The following is a 27,888-nucleotide window of genomic DNA, read 5'->3' on the forward strand; positions in this document are numbered from 1 at the left end:
GATGATGATCTATCCCCCGAGTGCAGTGTGACTACTGCTCACTCAGCAGCTTCCTGTAAGGGGTCGTCTGATGATGATCTATCCCCGAGTGCAGTGTGACTACTGCTCACTCAGCAGCCTCCTGTAAGGGGTCGTCTGACGATGATCTATCCCCGAGTGCAGTGTGACTACTGCTCACTCAGCAGCCTCCTGTAAGGGGTCATCTGACGATGATCTATCCCCGAGTGCAGTGTGACTACTGCTCACTCAGCAGATCCCTGTAAGGGGTCGTCTGACAATGATCTATCCCCGAGTGCCGTGTGACTACTGCTCACTCAGCAGCTTCCTGTAAGGGGTCGTCTGATGATGATCTATCCCCCGAGTGCAGTGTGACTACTGCTCACTCAGCAGCTTCCTGTAAGGGGATCGTCTGACGATGATCTATCCCCCGAGTGCCGTGTGACTACTGCTCACTCAGCAGATCCCTGTAAGGGGATCGTCTGACGATGATCTATCCCCGAGTGCAGTGTGACTACTGCTCACTCAGCAGATCCCTGTAAGGGATCGTCTGACGATGATCTATCCCCGAGTGCAGTGTGACTACTGCTCACTCAGCAGATCCCTGTAAGGGGATCGTCTGACGATGATCTATCCCCGAGTGCAGTGTGACTACTGCTCACTCAGCAGATCCCTGTAAGGGGATCGTCTGACGATGATCTATCCCCGAGTGCAGTGTGACTACTGCTCACTCAGCAGATCCCTGTAAGGGGATCGTCTGACGATGATCTATCCCCGAGTGCAGTGTGACTACTGCTCACTCAGCAGATCCCTGTAAGGGGTCGTCTGATGATGATCTATCCCCGAGTGCAGTGTGACTACTGCTCACTCAGCAGATCCCTGTAAGGGGATCGTCTGACGATGATCTATCCCCGAGTGCAGTGTGACTACTGCTCACTCAGCAGATCCCTGTAAGGGGATCGTCTGACGATGATCTATCCCCGAGTGCAGTGTGACTACTGCTCACTCAGCAGCTTCCTGTAAGGGGTCGTCTGATGATGATCTATCCCCCCAGTGCAGTGTAACTACTGCTCACTCAGCAGCTTCCTGTAAGGGGATCGTCTGACGATGATCTATCTCCCCCCCCCCCCCCCGGGTGCAAACGTGGCTGTCTGCCCACTCTCTTGCCAATTTAGAGACCAGTCCAAGACAGCTGTAATTTAAACTGAAACCTCAGAACCAGGGATGGGAAAATCGGGATTCCTTCTGAAATTCTGAGAGCCTGCATGCATCTAGAACAGCTAAGGAGACAATGACCTAGCTTTTTGGTCATTTATCGACACAAAATCCTTTTCTTTGGTTAATGTTTTCTTTTTACTTATTTTTTTTTCTGAAATTGAGTATAAGATGATAGTTGGGCAGGAAAAATCTATCTCAGCTATGCATTTAGCATATAGTTATCAAGTCTCTGTTGGGGGTCACACACAATTTTAGGCATGAGGACTGCATCAGACTATAAAACAAGACATCTGCTCTTTATTAGCGCGTGTCCAAGTGAAGGGGGAAGATGGGGAGGTCCTATCATTACATAGGGAGATCCTCATCATGTTGGGTTCATGTCACAAGATGGCATTATAAGCTGAGAACATTATAAGCATATGCACGCAACACACCTAACTTACTGAACATCACAGTGCAACGCAGTGCATGGCAGAACACGAATTCTTTCCCCCACTGATCCACGGCAGACTGGGAGCTGTCACTTAATGCCATGGCCCAGTGTTGAAAAAAAAAGATTGTATGATGAACCATCAGCATGAGATAAAATGAAAATTCAAAAATTCAAAGCAGCTTCCTCTGGGTGCCTATGATCATAAAGTCGAAAGGCTCTAAGTGGAGCCATCTTAAATAGGGATCACTTCTATTAAAAATCAATCGGGGAAGGAGGTGGGGTAGGCTGATGGATGCTGTGCAGCAAAGCTTCTCTAGGGAAAGTGGTATTTGCTGGGGTGAGGGCTGAGTGTGTGATACCTTGGAAGAGGATCTTTTAAGGTCATGAACCCAGATGAGGTCACCAAAACTTTCAGAGACAGTTGACAGAAAGGACAAAACGGCCACACTTGTCTTTCTTTGTGCGGTTGCCATTGTGCTTAGTTCAAAGTCATTGTTTTCAATGTACAAAGTGCTATGTAGCATTTCTCGGTACAGTCACTTTGATACAATATTTAGAGTCAGCCAGTTGACAAGAGTCATGTGTGCTTTCTCCTAAACAGAATCTTAACAATTTGGTAAATTCTATTCTTCTCATTCACAAAAAAGCTACTGCTCTCATGAAGCCGGGCTTCAGTGCTTTCAGCGCTGTTTCTGAATGGCCGTCTCCATTTCCTCTTGGTGACATCTGATAGTAATGGCTTCATAGACAATTTGGAGCTTCAAGTACTCCGAGCTCAGATGGACCACTGGATAACTGGCTTTACAGAATAAAAAGATGTCTGGGAGCTAGAAAGCCAATCAATACTTCAGTATTTTGTTATATATTAATCCACCAAAAGACATAAAACATGTAAGCGCACAATACCTAGTGTTTAGCATCCAGGCAGTAGACTGATTAGCTATTGATTTTTCCCTCTATGTTATAGAGAAGCTATGAGGCTTTTATTGGAAGGCCTGGTGCTGGTCCTGTCTGCATTGCTATTTAAGGAAAGGAAACATGTATATGCCGAGGGTTCTTTGACCTTTTGATTTACTAGCTTAGTTTAAATATGCAAAACACACTGAGTCTGCAAATACTAAAATTAAGCCCAAACTAAGTACAAATACCAAATTTGCAAGTTTACTTCCTTCTTTATAATATGTTATTAGGATGATGAGTGAATGCACTTAGGAGACACTGACGTGAAATCTGATTTTCTTCAGAGTAAACAAATGGCTGGAAACCCACACATACTTTGGTTCAGAGTGGAAGATCTGATGGGCGCTGGGAAATGGCTTGGGAAAGGTGTCAGGTTCCTGGATCACTGAGCATTTATTCAACGCATCCTGCCTGGTTCTTTAACTGTCCAGTGATAGAGTTTTGTCCACTCATGTCTCACGTCTCCAAACTGCCAAGCAGCACAGTAGGCTGCACCATGCCTGCTGTGGTTGGTCCAGCTTCCTGCTGCTCAGATTCCAGATCCCATCTACTGACCACTGTCACCTGCTGCAATGCCATACAGGAAGCCCACGAGGAACTCTGCCATCCCCTCAGTTCCAGTGCCACCCTGTAACAGTGGTCTATGGCGTTGGTGTCAGTTCTCTGTAGGTTTCTGCAGATTCAGTTTCCAGACATCAAGCAGCCTTTGTCCTACACCTTCCCATTTTCTCTCTTCCCTCTACACGTCTGCAGAACCACTTTCCTTTCCGCCTTTACTGAAAGCTTTTTGTTTTTTATTTTATTTTATTGAGCTATACATTTTTCTCTGCTCCCCTCCCTGCCTTCCCCTCCCCTTCAACCCTCTCCCATGGTCCCCATGCTCCCAATTTGCTCAGGAGAGCTTGTCTTTTTCTACTACCCATGAAGATTAGATCTATGTAAGTCTCTCTTAGGGTCCTCATTGTTGCTAGGTTTCCTGGGATTGTAATTGTAGGCTGATTTTCTTTGCTTTATGTCTAATGAGTGAGTACATATGATAATTGTCTCTCTGGGTCTGGGTTGCCTCACTCAATATGAAGTTTCCTAGCTCCATCCATTTGCCTGCGAATTTCAAGATGGAATCATTTTTTTTCTGCCGTGTAGTACTCCATTGTGCAAATGCACCACATTTTCCTTATCCATTCTTTGGTCGAGGGGCATTTAGGCTGTTTCCAGGTTCTGGCTATGACAAACAATGCTGCTATGAACATAGTTGAACACATGTCCTTGTGCTATGACTGAGCATCCTTTGGATATATACCCAAAAGTGGTATTGCTGGGTCTTGAGGAAGGTTGTTTCCTAATTTTCTGAGAAATCGCCACACTGACATCCAAAGGGGTTGTACCAGCTTGCACTCCCACCAGCAATGCAGAAGTGTTCCCTTTACCCCACTGTCTCTCCAGAATAAGTTGTTATCAGTGCTTTTTGTCTTGGCCATTCTTACAGGTATAAGACGGAATCTCAGAGTTTTGATTTGCATTTCTCTGATGACTAAGGATGTTGAGCATTTCCTTAAGTGTCTTTCAGCCATTTTAGATTCCTCTGTTGAGAGTTCTCTGTTTAGGTATGTACTCCATTTTTTTTTAAATTGGATTATTTGTTCTTTTGGTGACCAATTTCTTGATTTCTTTGCATATTTTGGAGATCAGACCTCTGTCTGATGTGGGGTTAGTGAAAATCTTTTTCCATTCTGCAGGCTGTCATTTTGTCTTGCTGACTATCTCCTTTGCTTTACAGAAACTTTTAAGTCTGAAAGCTTTTTTTTTTTTAATCAACCACTTCCAACTTAACCTCATTTAAAACAATGGCCATAAAGTGGAAAAAGTTGCATACAGGGACGTGAAAATAAGCCCTATCTCCATCAATATATAAAACTAAGCTCAAAATATATTACATAGTTAAATGTGAAATTGCATGATGTTTTAAAGAAAGCATATAGGGGAAAGCTGGTCGGGGCATTGGTTTTTCCAGATCTGACTCCAAAAGCTCAGCAAGAAAACTCAAAACACACATGCCAGATTGCATTGAGCTACAAAAGCCCTGCCAAGAATGGGAATGAATGACACCACCTGCGGGTTCAGATGAAATGTTTCAAAGCCTACACCTGACAAGGGGTTAATACTGAAGCACACCCCAAATCAACCCCAATGGTGAGTAAACAGCTCATTTCAAAACTGACTAGACATGTCTCAAAAGGAGACATACAGATGACCAAGGCATAGTTGAGAATATAGTCAATATGACTGATCATTATGGAAGTGAAAATTAAATTACAGAGAGACATCACCTCACACCTGTCAGGATAGCTTTTATAAATGAAAGTAAGTGTGAGAAGAGGGAACTTTTCTTCGAGTCTTGATAGTGGGATTGTAAATCAGTATAGACATTATGGACAATGTTCTGGGAACTACATTAAAAACAGAATAGAATTACCATATGATCCAGCAATTCAGTTTCTGGGTACATATGCACAACCTTTTCATCAATGGCTGAGTGCATAAAGAAAGTGAGGAATCCAATAGATTGATCCCGAGACTTAAACCGAAAGGAAACGATGACATTCGTGACAACATGGATGGAGTTGTGGGCCATCCATGGCAAAGGAAATATAAATGTAGAATATAAAATGAATGAACCCTTAGAAGCAAGAGCAGAATGCTGGTTACCGGAAGAAGCTGCCAGCTGAGAGACATAGGTTGATATTGGTCAAAGGGTAAAATTAAAAGAAAGTTCAGATTTTAAAAGAATTTTTATTGTTAATTATAGAGTAACATTTCAAATGTTCTATTATAAACAAATATTTATTCCTGCATGACGTTTCAGGTCTATAACCCTAGTACTAGGGAGGCCAAGGTACAGTGTTTATATCTTTGAGGCTAGCCTTGGCTATTCAGTCCACCCAAAGGCAGCATGTGCTGTCTGTGGAGACCTTGACAAAGCTTGTGAGGTACTATGTTAACTGTAACTTTATTTAACTGTTCCACATTTTGTGTGTGCTAATGCCATCTGTGTTCTAATTGTACAAGTATAATTTAATAATGCATGATAAAGCAACCTACAGCCATTCCAAGAATCATACACAAGACACATAAGTTCATATATTCCATGAATCTACATATAAGAAATGTCTGGGTCATGGATGAGGACAATGTTTTGGAATGAAGAGGTGGCAATTATACGGCATTGGAAAAACACCCAATGCCGTAGACTTTCACATTTTAAAATGGCTAAGTAGTTACGTAAATTTACACACAACTGAAAAAAAATCACAAGCTCACCAAGGACAGCCTTCTTTATCATTTCCCCCAAAGAACACTTCTAGGCATGCAATTCATTTATTTGTTTTGGTTGTTGTATAGAGTATCCCAAGGCTTCCTGTCTGTTTCATTCATTGGGATAACTCTCGGGATCTAGATCAGGCCTGGAACTAACAGAAGAGGCACATAAAATATTACCTCTTTAATGCCCCCCTTAATAAAAGATCTCTGACATTTCTTAGGGGAGATTATTTCATTTTAAGTAGGATAAAAATAGATAAGCAATACAGGAATAGGTACCCAAACATATAAATGAATGAGAACAGAGAGAGGGAGAAAAGGAGCAGGTACCCTATCAGGCTTCCTAATTCCACCAAGCAGGAGGCAAACAAACAGTACAGCAGAGCTTCAGAATATTGGGAGGACAGGATCAAACATGAAGCACGGAGTCCACTTTCCATTTGCAAGGACTAGAAACCACATTTCCTTTAAATTCTCAGGGATCAATCAGTGCACTAATCGAAACAGGAGAGCGGGAAACACACAAAGCTCCTAATGAACACAGTTCCCCCACACGCATACGCTCTCAAGGGGAATTCAGCCCCACACACACCTGTGTGAAAAACTGGGACACTGAGTGAGAGAACGTACCGATGAGCTCCTTATTTCTGACATCCAAGGCCATGTTCCGGAGCGCCGTGGCCACTGCACACACTACACGGTCGTTGTCTATTCGGAGGAGCTCCACAAGGATGGGCAGGCCTTTCTCTTTCCGGACAGCGGCTCGGATATAGACAGACCACTGCCAAAAGAGGGAAGGCAAAGGAGATTAGAAACAGAGGTGAGAAGCCCTATAAAGCCGACAGCTCTGAGGGTCATCAGGCAGCTGTTCTGTTCGCAGGAGCCAAAAAGGTTGACTTGCCAACCTAGCTGCAGAACAGGCTGAGTAGGTTAGACATGCACTGGGAGGCTCCAGGGTCGCTCCATGGACCACAGTTCCTTTCTGCGGTGGCAGTGTTTTCAGCATGGGGGGGGGGGAGCCACCAACAGGATGTGCACGTGATGCTGTAAGATGTGGAGGTTTGGGGTGGGCAGAGCTGATCAATGATATTAGAGAAATCAAGAAAGAACCAGCACACACAGGAAGTGGTGTGGGCTGCATACAGGTGGTCTTTGAAAAGAGCTCTGAGGTGGCCCATAGAGATCAACTGCCATGCATGCAAGGGAGGGGACCAATGGAGAAGAAATAAGGAGAAAAGAGAGTATGGGACTGGGGAGAGGAAAATAGGACCTTGAGAAGCAAGAGTGAGAATGATAACACTTTTTGAAATAAGAACATTAGGATAAAAATGTATTATTTCCAGGGCTATCATCCGATGGCCTATTTTTTAAAGACATGATTTGTTTTGGTTTGGGGCTGGTGCCCTTGTTGGGCAGATAAAGCCCCTGGCCTCAGTCATTTAACAAAATGCAGGTAGTCTGAGCCTTGTAGACATGCACACATGTTTTGTACTGTTCCATAGAGTTCCAGAGACAGCTGTGAGGAAAGACTGACTGTCAGGGTTTGATGGGTGGCAATTCCATTTATGATCTGGAAAAAATACATTCTGGAGAAAGGATTCGGATTTGGAGGGAACCAGTCCTTCCCCGCCCCTCCCCCCACCAGGCCCACTCCAACCCCCCATACCCCACAGGGACAGGCACCCCAGAGCTGGCTCTCACCTGTGGCAGGCAGGGAGCCCCCTCTGGCAGTGAACGTAGGGCATGCGCCATGCCTGCCACATCCTCAGCCCAGCCCTGCATGAAATATGAGATTTAAAAAAAAACAAACAACTTCATCCTGTCCTATGTTAGAAATCACATTCACATTCTCTTCAACACCATCATCCAGGAAGGCACGCTTCTCTTCTTCCCTCTGTGCCTGCGGAGGAGGCACGCAGTAAACTCACCATGGCACCTCTCAGCCAATCCAACAGTCCCATGTACAGAAGCCAAGGGACCAACATTCAGGAACCCAGTTGACAATGGAGAAACACCAAGGTCTGGGAACCACTAAGCTAGACCATGTTGTGTGGCTCTGACACCAGCTCCCAGAGGGGAGTGCTCCTCCTGGCATCAAGTGCCCGCTTCCATGTATGTGTTTGCTCCCCACATATAAATAGCGCCTCCTCTAGACACACTGCTTTATCTATCCAGTGTCTAGCACCCAACCCCGAAAGGACTGAAGCCTAAGTAAGCTATGCAGCTGCTTATGGCTGGCCTCGTCTATAAAACTAGGAGAGAACCTGGAGTTAAGACAATGGGATTCAGAGTTTGCATCAACAAGGAGGAATTAAAAAGTGCACATTAATACTAAATAATACTGGGATACTTTTGCCCTGAAAGACCATTGCAAACAGTTCCTGGCACCCTAAGTATAGACCTTAGAGATGGCTCCCTTTCCACTACCAAGGTTTCCAGGTCCTATGCTCTTGGTTTATACAGTTGAGGTCTCTTCTAATTCCCGAAAACACAGGAATATCAGCATCATCACTTTATCAATAGGGATATTTAAACGTAAAATATTAAATAACCTTATCACAAGAGATACTCTTGGCCCTGAATCTGTGTCTCCTTTGGCTGAAGATACTATGCTCTCCCTCTTTGCTGATGTTGCTCCTCCTGACCAGGTAATCTACGATCAGCCTTCAAACTCTGGTTTACCCTTGACCTCTGTCTTCCACACTGCCACATCTGTAACGCCCTTACCGTGACAGCTATGACATTCATAGAAGGTCCAGTACTACACTCACTTCCCCTACAATGGATGGAAAGATGGCCTGGTAAGTGTAGGATGGAGAAAGTCCCTTTAACTCTGATGGGAATGCGAAAGGAAACAAAGCAATACTCAACCGAAAGGTGACCATGCAGACTTCCAATGTGTATGAGTCCCACACATCCGACTTGCGACATGAAAAGTGACAGCCTGGAAATGGATTTGGCACTCAAGTGATCTAAGAGCAGAATTTTCTTGTTTATGGAACTTTTGGCTTTTTTTTGTGTGTACATGTGTGTGTGTGTATGTGTGTGTGCATGCATGTGTGTTGGGGGGGTGTGTTCTCATATCACCACAGTCTAAAGCCTGCCATATTCATTATATTTAAAGGGTGATGCAAATTTGCATGAGTTTTTCTAGGTTTTCCAAGAGAGGAGGTCACAATGTTTTTAGGCCATCAGCCAGGGAGTGTGCTGGAAACCCATGAGTTACCCAGGAAGGAATTAAAAGAACAGAAGCCATAATGGAGATACAGATGCCTGGGAACTGTGGAATGCTTCACATGTGCAAGTCGTACAGAAGCAGGAGGCTCACACAGCGTTCCAGAAGAGAATGGAGCTGCTTCTCCTTAAGCGCGGTTTGTGTCAGAAAAGGGTCACTTTTGTGTACATGGAATGAGACAGTACTTCAGAGAATAAACATTGTGTTCTTCTTTTTTCTCCTGAGCAGAATTTGGGTCATTGTTCGGCTCCACAAGATGTTGTCAGAATGGGACAGAGAAGAAAAAGCAAATGGTTGTTTTTAAGGCCAGCACACCAGGTAAAAGCTTGGATAGATTGAAAGGGGATTAGAAGGAGCAGAAAACGTGTTCACTTTTCACAGCCCACACAGAGTCTCCACACTGGTGTGGGGCGCATCATGGGAAGACGTCAGAGATGCAACAGTACTTTGTGAGCTCTCATCACAATGCTGAAGTGTCCAGGCGCAAGGGAGCGGTGTTACTTTCTCCCTCCTCCTCAACCAAGATGGCGGAATGCGGAGTCAACGAATGACTTTTCTTACTGGACTACAGAAGAGGCCAAAAACTAACTAGTGAAGTTCTCAGGACCATCCTGGAGGGATCCATGAAGAATGAATGGCTTCTTGACCCCAGTGTCACCAGGGTAGTCCTGAGGGCTTCTATGGGTTGAGTGTGAAAGAGAAAAGAGTCACAGATAAGAACTACAGAGGAGTTCCTTGACTAGGAAGTAGGTGGCACATAAGAATGGTTAGCAAGGAGGAGATATGGCTGCATCCAAGGATGCTCAACAGTGAGACAAGGTTGAGAGAGTACAGCAAAGCAGAGGTGGTCCAGCCACTGACCCTCACAACATTATGTGCCCCAGACAGAAGGCACTGGAGGGTAAGGTTGACTCCAGGAGAGAAACAGACTCAGTGCAGGATCCAGCCCCTACCCATCTACAGATTTCCGGTCACAGAACCCAAGGTCAGCATCACCTCGATTTTAGCAGAAGATGAGGGATGCCAACATGGGAAAGCTGCCCCTTGCTGAGTTTGCCTATAAGGGTTTAGATGGTTGTTTACCACTTTTGTTGTTTTAGGCAAAATGAAGCTCAGAGACGAACCTAAAAAGAACTATCCAGGACAAAGTTATTTGTGTCTAATAAATTTCCTTACTCGGAGGAATTCAAAGATCAAGTAAAGTCAGTATTTTGTTTTAATTCTTTAAATCTAATCTGTCTAATTCAATTGTGGATTTCCTGGGACTTAATTTAAAAATATCAGCCAGAATAAAACATAAATGATGGCTATGATAACTCTAAAAATTATCCCACATTAAAATGAAATAATTCCACTAAAGCTGATTTATACAGGTAAGAGGTAGTTTCCCCAGGTTACTCCCCTCACCTTGAAACCCTAACACTGCACTAAATAACTGAAGATAGTGTTTTCCATTAAGAACAGAATAGTCTCTTCTGAAGCTGAACCCAAGAGTGCTAAAATTCTGAACTGATGAATTTTCTCGTCCTTACATTTTCTGCTGCTTTAGTAGTACAGTCATTAGCTATTAAAAATCTTGTGTTAAATGACAGACATTTCTCCATTGGAATTACTAAAGTAGACATTTTCCCACTTTATCTCTTGACATGGTGAAGAAATGTCCCATTTTAAAACCTAATGATTTCAGATAAAATTTAATACTCACCCCCATGCATGATAAGTGCCCAGTTCATTATTTTTTAAAACATGGTTTCTGGGGATTGAAGTCAGGTTCTCATAGTTGCAGGGCAAGTACCTTACCAACTCATTTCTCTCAGCCCATAATTTAATGTTTCAGAAATATTCTAGCATCTTCTGCTGTCATAGGGACTCAATGTACTTAATTCTTATCCCATGAAAAGAAAAACACCTAAAAACAACTTTAGTATAAATTATGAGAGTCTAAAATTTGCTTCTGAATTTATTAATAATGCCATGTTATTTTCTTGGCAATTGAATTAGCATTATATTAGGACATAACATATCCCACTGGCCAAATTATTTATTCAGTGTTACTTTTCTTGAAGTTTTATTACAAAAAGAATGTATTAAATATTCAGAAAACATGTGGTTTCTATTATATGGCTCATGCTAGTACAATTGTTACTATTATTACTAATTGTCTGAGTTACTAAGCCTTTATAGTCGAAATACAACTGTGACTGGTGACTAATAATGAATTCAAGGAGTAGTTGGGTAATGTCAGCACAAAGCCCTCCCCACGAGGGTTCCTCTATATTGACGGCATTCATGTGCTGCTCTTCTAATTCAGTCATGTAATAAGATTATAACTTTTATCTTCAAAATTTCAATATTTACTCACTCTCAGAAGTGAAATCTCTGGTCAAGGGCACTAGTGAAAAATTTCTTGTTATTAAAGCTATAATTTATAAACAGAGACACTGGCTAATGCGGCAGCAGACAGTGTGTGCTTAAAGGGTAGGTTTGCCTAACCCCCCGCATGCTTCTCATAAGTAAGTCAGGCTACGGCAAAGATTGAGCTTTGTCACATGTATTTGCTGGAAACACTAACGTCCAAGTATGGATGGGGAGGAAAAGGATGTTGCTGTGTTTCCATGACGAAGTAAGGAAGGTGAGGCTCAACTCACAGTGACCTAGAGAAAGCATCCATTAAGCTGAATAAAACCTATAGCCCATCCTCAGCCATGGCAAAGACCAGCAATTATCAATTAAAAGAACTTATCTTTAAATACGAACCTTCTGAAGTTATTTTTTCTCAAACACTGTGTGTAGCTGCCATTTAGAAACGCCTTCCGGGGAATCTGATGTGCCTGTTTCTGGCCAGAGGTCTTGCATGCCTGAAACTAAGGCTGTCTCAGGTCTCACCCTGAGCCACCTGTATTTCCCCCTTGAGAGAGCTGTGTAAACATCCTTGAGGAGGGGAGACTGACAGAACCTGCCCTCGAACCAGCAGAGAGTAGTGGAGGTGGCAGGCTCCAAGGCTGAGCTGGCCACCATTTTTATTCAATATGAGACAAGGGAAGTAACTCAAATAGTTTACTTTTTCCTTATTTGATACCATGCCAAAAATTTCCCCTTAAGTTTTCCTTTGTAAATGTAGTTTCTCATGAAAACAGGGGACTGGTCTTAATATCTTTCTCATAGAGTCAGGCGAATTCCGCTTTGGAGATATTAAAACATTTTTTTCTTTTGATGATGGGGTAGAGGAAATCTGTATTTTGTTATATGGAGCAGTCTGGAGAGGCCACAATGATGGGGCCTTTATTCTTGTAACCATAAAGTACAGTTTCTGTGGACACCTACGCAGCAGCTGCACTTAATTGCAAGTACTTTCTACTCATACAACGCTTTGTTCCGCAGCATAGGGAACTATATTAGTGAAAGCCTTTTCTTTTTCTCATGAAAGAAGATGAGCTTATTCTTGAATCTAGATTTACAGGGCCTTCTTACAATTCTTTTCCATTTTGGTGGGAGCAAAACCACATGCAAGTGTCTGTCCCCCAAGCCCCCGAACCCTAGACTATCAGCAGGGAACACAGCTGCTTGCTGGGGACTGAATTTTATTTTTCTTTGTTTCTTGCTGGTGGGTGTAACAAGGGGAGTAGTCTTGGAGTCACATGTTGAAGATGACAGAACTGCTCTCAGCCTGTGTGAACTGCTTCCTGCTGCCCTCTGACCTTCCCTCTGAGATCAGGAGAGGATAAATTCTGCCTTCTATCTTGTCTGAGACTTTCTGTATTTGGGGGTCTGAACGCCATAGCAGCTGGCCTTCCTTTAAATAACAGACCACTTGGACTAGTCTGCCGAAGTCATTCGAAACCATTGGCTTCTATCCTGGAGTTTGAAGCAGCAATGTTGGGATTGTGTGGCCTTCTTGTAAAAGTGACCTCCCGGACCTGACATACTCTCATCACACCGTTGACAATGACCTTCTGAACTTTTTACTTACATCTTTACTACAGAGTAAAGGAGAGACAAAGTTACATTCATCTTTTTGCTTCAGTTATCTTCAGTTTCTGGTCCATAGTGGAAGATGGAAGTGTTTAATTGATGAAAGAGTGCGCCTGCCTGATTTTCAACACCAAGTGCTTGTTATGTAAGGCAGGACTATCTCCACGGAAAGGGTCTATGCCTTAAAGATCTAAGACAATACAATCACTGATGGGGCCAGAGATTTCCAACCATTTCCACAGGGGGAAAAAATCTAGGTCCTAAGTGGTTATGTGCTCTTGAGGGAGTTTTTTCTGTAGCCAAGCTAATCCTTTAATCCTGTAACCCTATCTGTCGTGCTAGGCCCACTGACTAGAATCTCATGAGTAGATGCTTTTGTTCAGGATGGGAAGATCAGAATATTGAGCTGCTTTGCCCAATACTCTAATCAATGCTATAGCAATCCAACTCAAGCTCTTATGTCCCGATTTCCCTCTGGCTTGACTACATGGGCGATTGACAGTGTCTACTTTTGGCATAGTTCACATCTCAGAAAAGACCCAGAAAGTCGCTTTACAACTTTTCTAAATGAAGTTGTTTCTGCCCTGTTAAGACTTTTATTTCCATAGTCACTGTTAGAAACGCCTTTTTGCTGTCCATGGTGCTGACCTAGACCTGCTGATGAGAGCAGCTCCCCCTCCTCCCGCCCCCAAATCCTCACCCTAGAGAGATAGGAAGCTTTCTTGTTTCTGAGTTTGAGTGAGCTGAGTATAAAGTACTCGCTACAATTTAATCAGTTTCCTTGTGTTTTGGGTTCTTTGAACTTCTTGGATTTGTGAGTCTATGGTTTTCACTGTTTGGAAACAATTTTAAGTGCCATTTTTTTTTCCCCGTTCTCTTGATCCTTCTCATGTCTTTTGGTTTGGGGAGGCCAATGATGTGTGCACTGGGCCAGCTGAGGTTCATGGATGCCTCACTGTCTTGAAGTGTGCTAATTTTTCCTGTGTGATGTTTAATCTGGTATTTATTGCATCTCATGTATTTTTCATTTCAAACATGGTACTTTTAACTCAACATGTTTTATTTGGTTTTTCAAACACATGTCCTCTATCTCTAACTTTTTAAGCATACACGAGGTCATCATAATTTTATCATGCTTGCTAATTTTAACATCTGTCAGTCCTGAGCTTGCTCTTTCTTTCTTCCTTGCTTGCTTTCTTGCTTTCTCTTTCTTTCTTTTTTATTATGAACTACATTTTCTTTTTCATTTGTTGGCAGTGCAATTTCCAGCTGAACGGCAGGCATCCCCAATTTTAGATTATGAGATATTGAAAATTCCTGCATTCCCGTAGATGCTTTAAGGCTTTGTTTAGACTGCAATCAATACAATTTGAAACTGTTGATAAATTTGGATCTTGCTTATAAGGCTCTTTAGGAAAGGATAAAACACCCAGTCCATGGCTAATATTCTTCACGATAAACAAACTTTTCTGTGTGAATTGTGAGATTTTCCCATATGACAAGTGGAACCACATCCTATGACCATCTCATCTAGGGGCCAAGCTTTGCTCTTTCTTGTTATTTCAGGTGGCCTTTGACAGGCTTAGGCGGTTTCTCACAGGCAAGTGCTAAGAGTTCCCTGCAGAATGTTAGAGGGGACTTTCCTGCGTCAATTCAGAATCTTCGAAGTTTCGTGCCACGAACTCTACCTATTTTGATTTCAGGGATCACATTTTTTTTATTTCCTGTCCTCAAGTTCGCTGTCAAAACCCCACTGTTCTATGTATTTCTTTTTATTAGTTTTCTTTAGAAGAAGGTAAATTTGGACCCTGTCACTCTGCCTGCCAATCTGGTTCAGGAGTTCTGTGACACTTCCATCAGAGCTGGGGTGGGAGTCAGAGTCTGTCCTGACAGTGACAGACCCAGCATTGTTAGCAGCACAGGTCACCTCTGGAGCTGACATCAGTGTAGGTGCCATTTGTAATATGTTGTGGTTCATGACTCAGTTGAACTTCTTGATTCATGTGGGGGAGAAGCTGCCGAGCCATGCATGACAAAGCCACGAGCTGGCCCCAGGCTTGGTCCTTCACCCTAGTCCTTGTCTCCTGACATACTGTTTCTCATGCACTCCACGTGGGCAGAGCCTTCAGACAGCCTTTATGTTTATTCTGGGACAGTTTTATTTTTATTTTCATCTATCAGGCATCATACTTCAAGTTCCATTTTTAAAACTCTTCATTTTCTAAAACTCTTCTTTGCTTTTAAAATTTATGCTTTGGCTTGTGCCAAAAACTAGGGCAAAGATAACTCACTGCATCTTAGATGCCAAACCATGAGTCTTGCTTTTTTTGTGGCAGTCTACTAATCTGCTCTGGTTCTCTAACACAGAAACTGCTAGACTAAGCTAAACTCACTGACCCTCTCAAGGTCGCCATTCCTTTCTCTAAGGATAAGTATCAAACTTCTGAGTGATCTTATAACTAAAAAATTTCACTTGGGTCATATGGCCAATGATTCTATTTCTTTCTCCTTAATTTTACATTGTTATCTTGTCACTTCAGAAAATATATGATCTTATCTATGTGACTTTTATTCTGCTTTATTTTAAACTATAAACAGCCTGATAATATTTCTAGAGAATATGCATATTTTAGCAGAAATAGACTGAGGCCATCTACATATTTACCTTCATCGTCATCACACAGCCAGTGCTGCATTTCAAAGCCTGGGTTTTCAATAAACCTCAATTACAACAGGAAGAATCTACAGACGGGAGTTGAAAGAGTTTCACTCACTCTTCGGAAATCTTCAAACTACCGGATCACTCATTTTAATACTTGGCAACAAACAGATTCACTGTCTGTGCAACTAATGTCCATGCTGGTTCTGAGAGACATTCTTCCCTTTGTTTCTGCCATAATTTCGTTATCTCCGTCCGATGTTCATGAACCACACGATGAACACGTTAAAGTTTAGGAAGTGATAAGGGCCATTAGGAAGATCTAGTTTGCTAGTCGGTTTGTCATCGCCAAAGAGTGATCATACTCTTCCCATAAACGGAAGTTATTGTGTCAGACAAGGAGGTCCATAAAGAGCTCTCTCCATGCAAAATTCTCCAGCTTTACCTCCTCATTTCTGTTTGGTTGGGTCATAAAAAGTTAAGGACTACTAAGAAATGCTACTAAAATTTGACAGTCGCTATAAAAACACATTCTTAGAGGGCTCGCTTGCTGAGGGCAGTGCTGTGTGAAAGCCCTGCTATAGCCTTGGTTATTTATGCTTTTTAAAAGCCATCTCTGCATCTGTGAGTGTGATGTATGTATGTACATGGTTACATGCTTGTGTAAAGGTGCATGCAGAGGCCAGGAGTCAACATCATGTGTCTTCTCAGTCACTCTCCACCTTAGTTTTTGGGACAGAGATTTTCACTGTATCTAGGGCTCATCTGTATGGCTAGACCGGCTGGAAAGCAAGCCCCATGGATCTTCCTGTCTCCATCTCCCAGCACTTGGCATTGCAGTGGCTTTTTATGTGGATTCTAGAAATTTGAACTCAGGGTCTTAGGCTTGTCCAGCAAGCGACAGCCATCTCCCTTGACCTGAGACTGTCTCTGTCAAGTAAGAGTTTTTCTGTTCAGTTTTTATATTAGACTTTCTTAATCTCTTTGATTATAATGATACATCATTGTTTGGTGTAACAATATTCTTCTTTAATCTCCTCTAAGAACCCTCTATCTCCTTTCCCCTATAGAGTGAATGAAGTATCTAGTAGGTGGTAGGAATGTGCCTGATTCCCGCACACACATGTGGATCCAATGAATAAGATCTCCGTACATGTGCACATTTGTAAATGCAAAGCAACATTACTCGGAGGCCTTCAGCTGCGGCAGAGGACCGACACCTTTGTCTAGAATTGTTAGAGAAGAAGTGCTTGCAGTAAGACTGACACTAGGAGCCAATATTCTACTTTGTACAACGGAGATAGGAATCTTTCTAAAATTCTACCTTTGCAACAGCCAACAACAACTAGACATCCTGATGACAGTGGCACACCGTTATGACAATCACTCAGTAGAAGCTAAGGAACAGAGAGTCTTGGAATGATTTCTGGCACTTCTCTTTCTTGTCTACCTTTCCCCTTTGCCGTTGGGATATTGCCACTATGGTGCATTTCCTTGTTGCAAGTTTAAGACTTTGCATTTTCTAATTCATGTTCATGATTGAATATAGACTCGAAAAGTTCAGTGGTCATAGTCCTTTATCCAGCTTTCTGTGATGGCGAGTTCATCTCTCTTAATCACTTCTCATCCCCATTTACTAATTTCTACTTTAGTAACAGAAAATTTGGTAAACAAATGTCCTCTGGACATGTGGGGACAGACACACAGCAGTGAGAACTGTGCTGCACTAACGTGCAGGTCCAAGGGCTGAGAGGAGCACGATGTGATTGGCTGAAGTCCCGGGGTGATGTCACACATCTTTCATTCCTTGCATTATATGATCCAAAGTAGGAAAGAATTTGAAAATATAAAAATAGCAAACATTTAAAAACCCTATCATTTTCTCCTTCTAATTAAGGACTCAAGCACGTCTCACTAACTCTGCAAACTATCCTGATTATCCCAAGACACAGACTGGTAAGTTACACAAAATAGCCCACGTTTCAGGCAGATGCTGTTGATCTGGGTTGTACTACTGGACATTGCCGAGCCTAGGAGAGTGAAACAATCATTCTCCTGTGACTCCTCTCTACCAGTTTCACAAAGAAAGCACACCATAGGCTGCTGAGATGATTCAATGTGTAAAGGCACGCCATAGGCTGCTGAGAAGAGATGATTCAATGTGTAAAGGCACGCCATAGGCTGCTGAGAAGAGATGATTCAATGTGTAAAGGCACGCCATAGGCTGCTGAGAAGGTCAAAGAGAAAAAGCACCTGTGCTAGTGCTGAGGACCCAAATTCAATCTCTGGGACCCACATGGTAAAAGAAGAGAATGAACTCTTGCAAGTGGTTGTCCGATCTCCACATATATGCTATGACAGACTCTCTCTTTCTCTCTCTATCACACACACACATACACACATACATACACGCACACATGAGAGAGAAAGAGATGAAAATAACAGAGCATGTTGCTATCAGAATCAAATATTCAAAATCAAATGAGGAGTCCTGAACTGTGACCCTCTAAGGATGGCCTGGGGAGGGATGTATGCTCTAAACGTCTTACTGATACCTAGGAGTCAACACTGAGAGCAGTGTATAGAGCTGTGTGGCCAGATGCTGCTGGGGCTCAGTGCTAGTGTTTGAGAGCTTTAGTTACTCCAAGCATAGGGCAGTCAGTAGAGAAAAGTGCTCATGGCTTCAGTCGTTCAGGGCCTCACAGTCACACCCCTCCTAGAGAGCAGTCGGTGCTCAGCAAGGCCTTACATCCTGAATGAATGGAAGACGAGTGTCATTGATTGCATGCTGGGGTTAGGCACAGTGCGGCATTTTGAATACAATTTTCTTTCCTCTGAATACGTTTAACATTTTCTTTTTTTTTAATTTTTTTTATTGATAAAAGGAGAATAAAGAAAAGAAAAAAAAACAAATTTCCACCTCCTCCCAGCCTCCCATTTCCCTCCCCCTCCTCCCACTCTTCTCCCCCTCCTCCCACCTCTCTCCCCTTCCCCCCACTCCTCTCCCCCTCCCTCTCCAGTCCAAAGAGCAGTCAGGGTTCCCTGCCCTGTGGTAAGTCCTAGGTCCTCCCCCCTCCGTCCATATCTAGGAAGGTGAACATCCAGACTGGCTAGGCTCAGCCGTTAAAGGCTAGGCTCACAACCAAAATATAACATTTTCTCTTTATTACCAGCTTAGAGCAATTTGATTACAATGTTCTTTGTATAGTTTCCTTCATTTTGTGTGTGTGCTTAGACTTTCCTAACTTTCTAGATATATAAATGTTTGGTTTCATTAAATATAAAAGGTACCCACTTTATTTAGCTATTCTCTGCTCTCTTCCTTGCCCTCTTATGTGGGAAAACAGTACACACATCAGCCTACTGAGTACAACTATACCTACATTGTTTTTCTTCTCTGTGTGTTCCATTTTCTATCGTTTCTTATACTGTCTTCAAGTTATTTGACTTTTTTTTACCCTTTTGCATTATGTAGTCTGCCATTAATTTTACTCTAAGCAATTTTAATTTCACACACTACTTTCAAGACTCCAGAGCTTTGATTTAGGTCATCTACATAACTCCCCTTAACTTTTAGAACACATGAAATACAGAATTTAAGTTAACATCTTTGCACTCAAAATCTTGTAGTGTCCAAGACACTTCTTCACTTTTAAATTGTCTTAAGGGCATACGAATTTCTTAAGGAACATAAAAAAATGATAAAAAACCAGAAAAGTATACTGACAAATATAATAATTTATTTAAAATTGTATCTTAAAATAAAATATGTGATTTGCTATCATGTAAATCTTCATGCCTCAGGTCAGGCTCACCCAAGTATGCTGATGTGGTAGGTGCATTGAGGAAGGGAAGCTGGAGGGGACCTGTGCACATGGTGTGCGCTTGATCTCACAGAGAGACAACTGTTTAATCTGCTACATCTTCTACCATTTCTGCAGCCAGTGTTCTGATGGTTCTGCATGCTGCAGCGTGTGGCAGTCACATGGCCTCTGTTCAAGAAGTCATGTGACATACAAAAGAGCTATAATTTGCTCAGAAAAGATGGGGCCAGCCTAGGTTTGAACTATGATACAAACCAAAGCTTCTGAGCATATGCATGAAAGTTTAGAGAGATGCAAGGCCTGCGGGCTAGCTCAAAGGCATGGCTTCCATTGTTACCTCTTTCCTAGCCACAGGTGTGCTGGCCTTCTGAAGAGCGGGACTCTTGTTCTAAAATTTCTCTCCCACACTCTGTTTGAAAATTAGAGACAGCTTCACCTGCGATCCAGCCCAACCCGAATTCTTTAAGCACTGGAGGTGCCTCATGGGTGGGAGTGAACCGATCAGTCCTTTGTTTGTTTCTCGAGACAGGGCTTCTCGAATAGCTTTGGAGCCTATCCTGGAATTTGCTTTGTAGACCAGGCTGGTCTTAAACTCACAGAGGTCTGCCTGCCTTTGCCTCCTGGGTGTTGGATGAAAGGCGTGCGCCACCACCTGGTAAACCCTAAGGTCTTTAAGAGAAGAGGTGAGCTTACCCACCATGAGTAGCATCAAGAGAACTCATTAGATCTGGGCCCAGAGAGCTAGGGTGTCCCTGGGGGGGGGTGGGGTAAAAGGAAACACAAAAGCTCAGGCTCCATCTATGGAAAGTAGGGACGAGGTGAGAGGAGAAAGGCAGACTTCGGAAGGTCTGAACAGTAGTGTGCAGCTGCATTGGGTCCTGTGCATCTCCGACATGTGATTCTGAATATTACTTTTCTGCATGTCAACAGGAATATGTTTTGAAGAGAACGGATATCAAAGGAATTAAAGCAATGATGAACATCCCAAACTCAGGCACTGATATTAAATGAATGGAACATGATGGGAAAACTCAAAATTTTTTATCTCTTTTCCTGGCCTTTCTCCCATACATCCTCAGGCTGGTACATGGAGCTGTTAGTGAGTGTATCCATGGCTTCTTTAATAAGGAGAATCCTTTCTACCCCAAATGAAGGGATGATGATTTCTTATGAAAATCAGTCAGGGGCATGGTTTGCAACACCTTGGAGGAAAATGGGTCTCTTTCTGGTCATTACAGTCATGCATTTGCTATCTCCTTTCTTTAAGTCTGTACTTTTCTTAGCTTTAAGGGCCAGGAATTGGCACTACACTGTCTACATGTTCACATGGTGCTTTAGGAAAGGTGTTTAGATTCACCTCCCTTGATGGTCAATGATACTGCTTTGAAACATCAACATATCGTAATAATTCCTGAAAGATAAGCAGGTTAGCTATCCACGGAAAATGATAAGCATTTTAGAATGTTTTTAATGGCTTTTCTCATGTCTATTTCTCTACATTTACAATGGTCTTCAAGGACACTCGAATACCTAAAAAAATTTTAAGGGCATTCTAAGTCCAGCAGCTCAATAGAATTGGTTTTCTCTAATGTCTTAAAAATATTTATTAGAATTACATTTTTTCAAACCTATATTGTACCATTTTTAAAACTTGCTCGTAATTGCGGATTGTTTTTGTATGGTAAAGAACTAGCCGTACCTTCCAGCTCCCTGCAGCCAAGTTCTGCAGGGCGCCTGCTGCCCCTTCCAGCGTGTCTGGGTTTGAGCACTCAGAGAGCAGTGTGAGGTAGGGTTTGACTATGGATGGGTGCCACAGCATCTGGATCCCTTTGGGTGGTTCTGCACAGTCTGGAAGAGGTCCTACTCCATCCCACTGGGGAAAGAAAAACGAGAGAGTAAATATCTTTAACATCTTTACGCTCTATGATACCGCCTCCTACACAAATCACAGGTAAACACAAAAGCAGGCATTAGAGCATTCTGTCCAAACCAATGAAGCAGAGAGGGTCAGCAGTTGAAGAACCACCGAAAACCGGACAATTATTCTTGATACAGAACTTTTGATCAAGGGAGGATGGGGGTTGGCCTATTATCAGAAGGGACTGTACCTAGCATTTGAAGGGGGTTCGCTCTTTGAAATACTCCAACACAATTGCTAGGTCAAGGAAGGAGACAGAGATGCATAATTCTGGTGTGCAAGAATGGCAAGATCAAGGTCACATATTTTATTATTGGCACATAGCAGACACTGCACAGAAGTGACAAGCTACCAGCCCAACACCTTCACTTATTTTGCATAAGTGTGATAACTTTTGCACAACCCTGGTAATTTTCTATATGTCTTAGGCTTATTGTAGGTTACCGTCACTGTTTCTAACAAACACATAAAAATGTACAATGGAGAGCAAATTGTTATATTTGGTATATACGTTCACATGAACTATGCAAATGTAGTCCTGGCTGTACTGAAGCTCATTATGTAGACCAGGCTGGCTTTGAACTCATAGAGATCTGCTCTCCTTTACCTTCCCAGTGCTAGGATTAAAAGCATACACCACCATCCCAGGTGGGCAAATTTAGATAGATCTTACTGCCATCTTGATGGTTAAATTTACTTTCTGCTGAATATAATAAATAATAAGAGAATTTGTAACCAAAACCTAGCTGCATATAGCTTAAAAATTATGGCTTATATTCACAAAGATATACCAGTTCATCATTAAAAATGGCAGCCATGAGAACTGTGGCATCTTGGACAAATGGTAATAATAAAAGTTAAATGAATGAAGTAAAGGTGTAGGGGTTAATGTTTTATCCTAAGCAAATGCATTAGAAAAGCCTATAATAATAATGATAATAATAATAATAGTGAAAGCTTTAATAAAATGATTCAATTCAATTTTTTGCATATCAAATCGTATATTGTTTCTTGATTTAGTGTTTCTCTGTGTAGCTTCAGAGCCTGTCCTGGAACTAGCTTTTGTAGACCAGACTGGCATTGAACCCACGGAGATCTGCTTGCCTCTACCTCCTGAGTGCTGGGATTAAAGGCGTATGCCACCACCACCCAGCATAATCTTGTATCACACTTTTTTTTAAAGTAACAACATTAAAATAATTATATTCATCTTTGATCACATAAATCTTATCTTCTGTGAAAACCAAAGCCAGAGAACACAGGTCAAATTATATATCTATATCTATGTACATGCATACACACACACACACACACACAAATATTACATTTAATCCTGAGATAACTTATAGACAAAGCAATTTCTTTCAGGTTTAGAGTAGAGATGCTAAGCTATTTGACTTATTATATACCTTAATAACTACATCAAAGTAAACACAGTTGATATATGTATTTAGTATTCTTGCATACATTTTATGTACACAGATATATCTGTAGATATGTCTACAGGTGAGCCAACATGAAAATATTACTATATTTCAGAATCAGGATAAGTACATGCAGTGTTTAAGTTTTCATCAGGGGAAGATCCTGGCTTGCCTAGTATCCTTGTTACATAAAAATGGAGACGTGAGAGAGACTTTGTTACTTAACTGCCATAATAGTTTCAAGAATTTCATTATTTTCCAAGGTAAAGATAAAGCACTCCTGTCTTGTTTCTCTCAATTATGCTTAGCTTGGTTTAAGTCAAGGCTGTGGCCTGGCAATGAATGCCATCCCATAGATGGACGGTGGCTAAGTCATAAAAGGTCATTCCTAATTAGCTTGACATGCAATTTCAACTTTGTAATCAGGGCACTCAGTGTACGAGGCTTCTTGTTCTTTTCATCAAAGTCTCATCTTGACTGCTCCAAGAAGCTCCACGTCTGTGAACAGCCACTCATAGGAGAGGTTTATGCCTTTTAAATATTAGGAGGAAAGTAACCCAGCCCTGCCACACTGCTCCTGGCTTGTTATTCGAAACTAGCTTGTTGCTAGAAGAGAAAGACAGCACCAGAGAAAGAGCAGTCATTCTGTAACTTTGCCTACTTCAACGCCAAGCAGGAATAACACAGGCTTCTCAAGAGTCCAGACTGGCAGAGAGAGTAGTACAAGAGATAGACAAAGATTTCATTTGTTTTGCTCTTTGTTTCATTTTCTAGTCTGTTATCTCTTAGAACATTTCAGGTTCTAAAAGTCTAATAATATTCACAGAAATCAGGATGTAAAATTTCAGATAAGCCCCGTCGAGATTTACCTCTGTCAGGACAGACAGACAGACAGACAGACAGACAGACAGACACACACACCCCACAGGGAAGGAGTGTGTGTTGGGATGCTTGCTATGGGGTGTGGCAGCTGAGGTGCATGGGGACGACAGTCACATTCGCTTTGGTTGGGATTCATCCCGTTCCCCTTTTCCCAGCTCCTGCTCTATAAAGCAGGGTAAATGATTAGATCACTAGACACCTTTCTTCTGCTCTGACATGTCTTCTCTGCAAGCCTTAAATACCTTTTATTAAAATCACGTCTTAACAGCTTCAGAGGAAATCCAAGGGAATAAAAGAACAACTGACATGCACGTGAATAATCTTTGATGGTGACCAGGGGCTGGAGTTCAAAGGGGGAATCACTGCGATTTCAGAAAGTTGATGAAACCCACACATGTTAATACTGAAGAAAAAGAAGCATTTCAAAGCCAGTCAATGTAACGGACCTTTACCTGGGCACTTTCTCCAAACTTTTATTGAGTTAATCAAAGGGAAAGCATCAATTTTCCATTAGAAACAGTTGGGAGCATTCTTTAAGAACTGTGTCAATATATGTGACCTTGTTTAGCTGGCTAATCAACACCAAGAAGGTGCAGGTCAATGTCGGTGTGGATTTAACAGATGCAGGTGAAACTATTCTATATGTAGCAACCGTTGTTATTTCCTTTAGAATTTCACACATGAGTGCTGTATTTACATTATTTCTACATCTTCTCCCTCTCCAACTCCTCCGTGTCCCCAGGATTCCCTCTCAAATTCATGATCTTTTCCTTCTTCAATTATTATTGTTGAGTATATATGAAAGAATGCATTCTGCTGAGTCCATTTAGCATTGCTCATTTGTATATGTGTTTGCAGCTGACTGCTTGGAATTAAATCTAATCGGGGGTTTGACCTTCCAGAAGACTGAGTCTCCCTTTCTCAACAGCCATGAACCGCCTGGAGCCCTTCATTTAGGGGTGAGGCCTTGTGAAACTCCTTCCATCCATGTTGGCATGTCCACTGGTGCTGGTTTTGTTTAGGTGACTCTGGTTTTGGGATTTCACAGGTACAGCATCCCTGAAGTACACAGCTGACCTGTCTCCCAGCAGATGGTCTAGTCTTCTGGTTCTGACAGTCTTTCTGCCCAGTTTTCTACAGTACTCTTTGAACCTCAGGTGCAGAAGTGCACTGTGCATGTATCCACCATAGCTGGGTATTCCAATCACTTGTTCTCTGGATTTTGACAAGTTGTGGGTTTCTGCAATGGTTTCTATCTGCTGGGGGGAAAAAAAGACCTTCCTTCATTGATAATGGGTGAGATCTACATTTATCTCTGGGTATAAGGTTGAGTGTTTAGAATGAAGTTAGAAATTAAACTAATTTAGATAGCAGTAGGCTCTCCTCCAGGGCTCATCACCTCACCAGCCAAGGGTAGCTGCAGGGTTTACAGAACCAGAGCTTACAGGACTTACAACCATAATTAGACAGTTGTTGGTTACTTTCAAGATGTAGGTGCCACTATTGTACCCTTGTGGAGATCTCGCCATGTTGCTCATTGTCCTGCTTCAATCCATTGCTGAGGTTCACTTTGCGGTGGCCTAGGACTACGTACGGATTGGCTTTTCTCCTTTGGCAGCTTCATGGCACCTTTAGATACTATGAGAGTCAGTCCCCAGACTTTGTGCCGGTTCCACGGACTTCTGCAAGTCCTATGTCAAAGGTGTGTGGTGTCTTCAGGGATGGGGTGTGTGTTCATCTCTCTACATATGAACGGCAAACGCTGACAGGTATGTGGAGGAAAGGAGATTACCATTTATTGATTTCAAACTGGATCAGCCATTATGGAAATCAGTTTGGAGAATTCTCATAAAGCTAAAAATAGATCACATGGTGATATACAGTAGTACTGAAAACCCTCCCAGATATTAGTACTGCATGTACGTCATTTCTCTCCCTAGTTCCTCCTTCTGATTGTTGTTTTCTTGAAACTAGCCATTCCGATTGGAGTAAGATGAAATCCCAAAGTAGTTGCTAAGGATGCTGAACACTTTTAAAGATATTTATTACCCATTTTTAATTCTTCTTTTGTGAATTCTCTGTTCAGATTTATAGCCCAAAATTTAAAATCTGTTCATTTGTGTTCTTGATTCTGTTTTTTTTTATTTGTTGATTCAGGTTATTAATCCCCTATCACATGAAGAGTTGAGAGAATTTCCTCCTATTCTGTGGGTTTTCTCTTCACCTGGTAGAGTCTGTTCTTTGTTGTATACAAGTTTTTAGTTTCACAAGGTTCCTTTTGTTAACTATTGGCTTTAATTCCTGAACGAGTGGAGTTCTATTCAGAATTTCTTGTGTTTACATTGTGTGGGGTCCTGCTTATGCTTCCTGAGCACTTTCAGGTATATCATCAAGATCTTGGCATATAAAGGATAATAATAAAACTAGAATAAACAAAACCAAACAAGCTGGAATATGTCAAGCTGGAATAGGAAAGCATCAGGCATGGTGGTGCATGGGAGGCTGGCCTGGTGGCTGGCATGGTGGTACACGGGATGCTGGCCTGGTTGTGCATGGGATGCTGGCCGACACATGGTGGCACATGCCTGTAATCTCCACTTAGGAGCTGAAGGAAGGAGACTAAGAGGTTGCAGCCCAGCCTCAGCTACACAGTGAGTATGAATACCTTGTACAAAAACTATTTCAAGAAAAGAAGAAAACAAATGTATTAAAATGCTTTACTCATAACTAGCAGAGAGGAGTTTGAATGCTTCCAGCATAAGGAAATGACACAAGCTTTAGAAGATGAGTATGTCACCTGTGCTGATGCGATTACTGTTAACTGTTCACGTGGACTGGAATAGCATCCTGTACCCCCAAGTATGTACAACTGCCAAGGGGCAGTTAAAACTATCAAAATTCTCTTTGGTGGCCTTGTTGGGTTCGGATTCTACTTAAAATGTTTCTACTACAGTTAAATTGAGGATTAAAAATAGAAGTCATTTGTCCTTTATGTGAAGAGAAAGTCATAACTTAGGGCTAAAAATCAAAAACCAATAAAAAAAACCCAGCTGACAATGTCAATACAGTTTACAAAGGGACTTTTCAAACAGGTCCTAAGAAGACTCACGGGATCATCCTCTTTATTACATTCCAAAGCTCACGCTGAATATGAACTACAGGAAAATTTCAGCTCTTCCTCACCAGATCTCAGTGTCCTCCTTGTTATTCTCATGTGCCCTAGGCTGTATACCATGGACTTGCTAACAAGTGAAAACTACTTGGTACACAGGTAGAAGGATTGCCACCAAAGGGGAAGTGTGAAAAGACTGGCTTCTTCTGTCCCAAGCGTCATAACCTCACTCTAATCTCAGCCAGCGAAATTTATGCTCCAAAAGTATGTTTCCTTGGTGAATTGTTCTGAGGATCACAGACAGCAAAGGCCATTCTTACCAGCAGAATGTAGCTATAGTTCCTAGATTTCTTGGCCAATGAGGGACAACCATATTCTGTCTGCACAGGCAAACTCCACCTAAAGGAACTCCAGTGAACTAAAAGAACGAGTGAGGCAGGAACTGCCACGAGATAAAGGGAGAGAATGTGCAGCTATGGGGAGCAGTCTGACTTACGACCTCATATTTTCCTTCCCGGGTAAGTCACAGGTTGTAAAATGCAGGAAGACAAAGTACTTTAGTATGTAGGATATTTTCTCAAACTGGGTTTGATTTAATTGGGCTGCAGCCTGGATAAAATGCATCTAAAGGTGACAATCCAACCCCACATACCTCCACTGTCATTGTTGCAGGTGTGGTCTGAATAGCACATCATGATTTTTGCCTTCAGGGTATATTCTTTGATCACTCCTAACCTTTTGGGGATGGGGGTATGGTAGGAGAAAGATGGAGGAAGTGGAGACTTAAAAACTCTCACTGTAAGCCCGAAGGGAAAGGCTATTTCATGTCGTCTCTTGGGGTTCCAAAAGTGAAGGTAGCTCAGTTGTGTGGTTTTCTGCAAGCGCTATCCAGAGCCACAGTGCACAGCTGAGACTGGGCAGAGTTGACAGGCCCAG

At 42.2% G+C, this 27,888-nt stretch overlaps 1 protein-coding gene across 4 annotated transcripts in view; it reads right to left on the reverse strand.

Moving 5' to 3' along the window:
- The window catches only part of Ctnnd2 (catenin delta 2), a 746,809-nt gene that overhangs the window by 80,951 nt on the left and 637,970 nt on the right, over nucleotides 1-27,888 (reverse strand). For 3 of the 4 annotated variants that reach the window (XM_075975795.1, XM_075975797.1, XM_075975798.1), the window contains 3 exons: nucleotides 21,316-21,489; nucleotides 7,628-7,702; nucleotides 6,557-6,707 (listed from right to left, as the gene is read on the reverse strand). In XM_075975795.1, coding sequence (XP_075831910.1) covers nucleotides 6,557-6,707; nucleotides 7,628-7,702; nucleotides 21,316-21,489 — 400 coding nt within the window. The remainder of the gene's footprint in view (nucleotides 1-6,556; nucleotides 6,708-7,627; nucleotides 7,703-21,315; nucleotides 21,490-27,888) is intronic. The other variant, XM_075975796.1, reaches the window with a different exon arrangement.

The sequence above is a fragment of the Microtus pennsylvanicus genome, chromosome 6 (assembly GCF_037038515.1).
Source record: "Microtus pennsylvanicus isolate mMicPen1 chromosome 6, mMicPen1.hap1, whole genome shotgun sequence".
Classification (NCBI taxonomy): Eukaryota; Metazoa; Chordata; class Mammalia; order Rodentia; family Cricetidae; genus Microtus; species Microtus pennsylvanicus.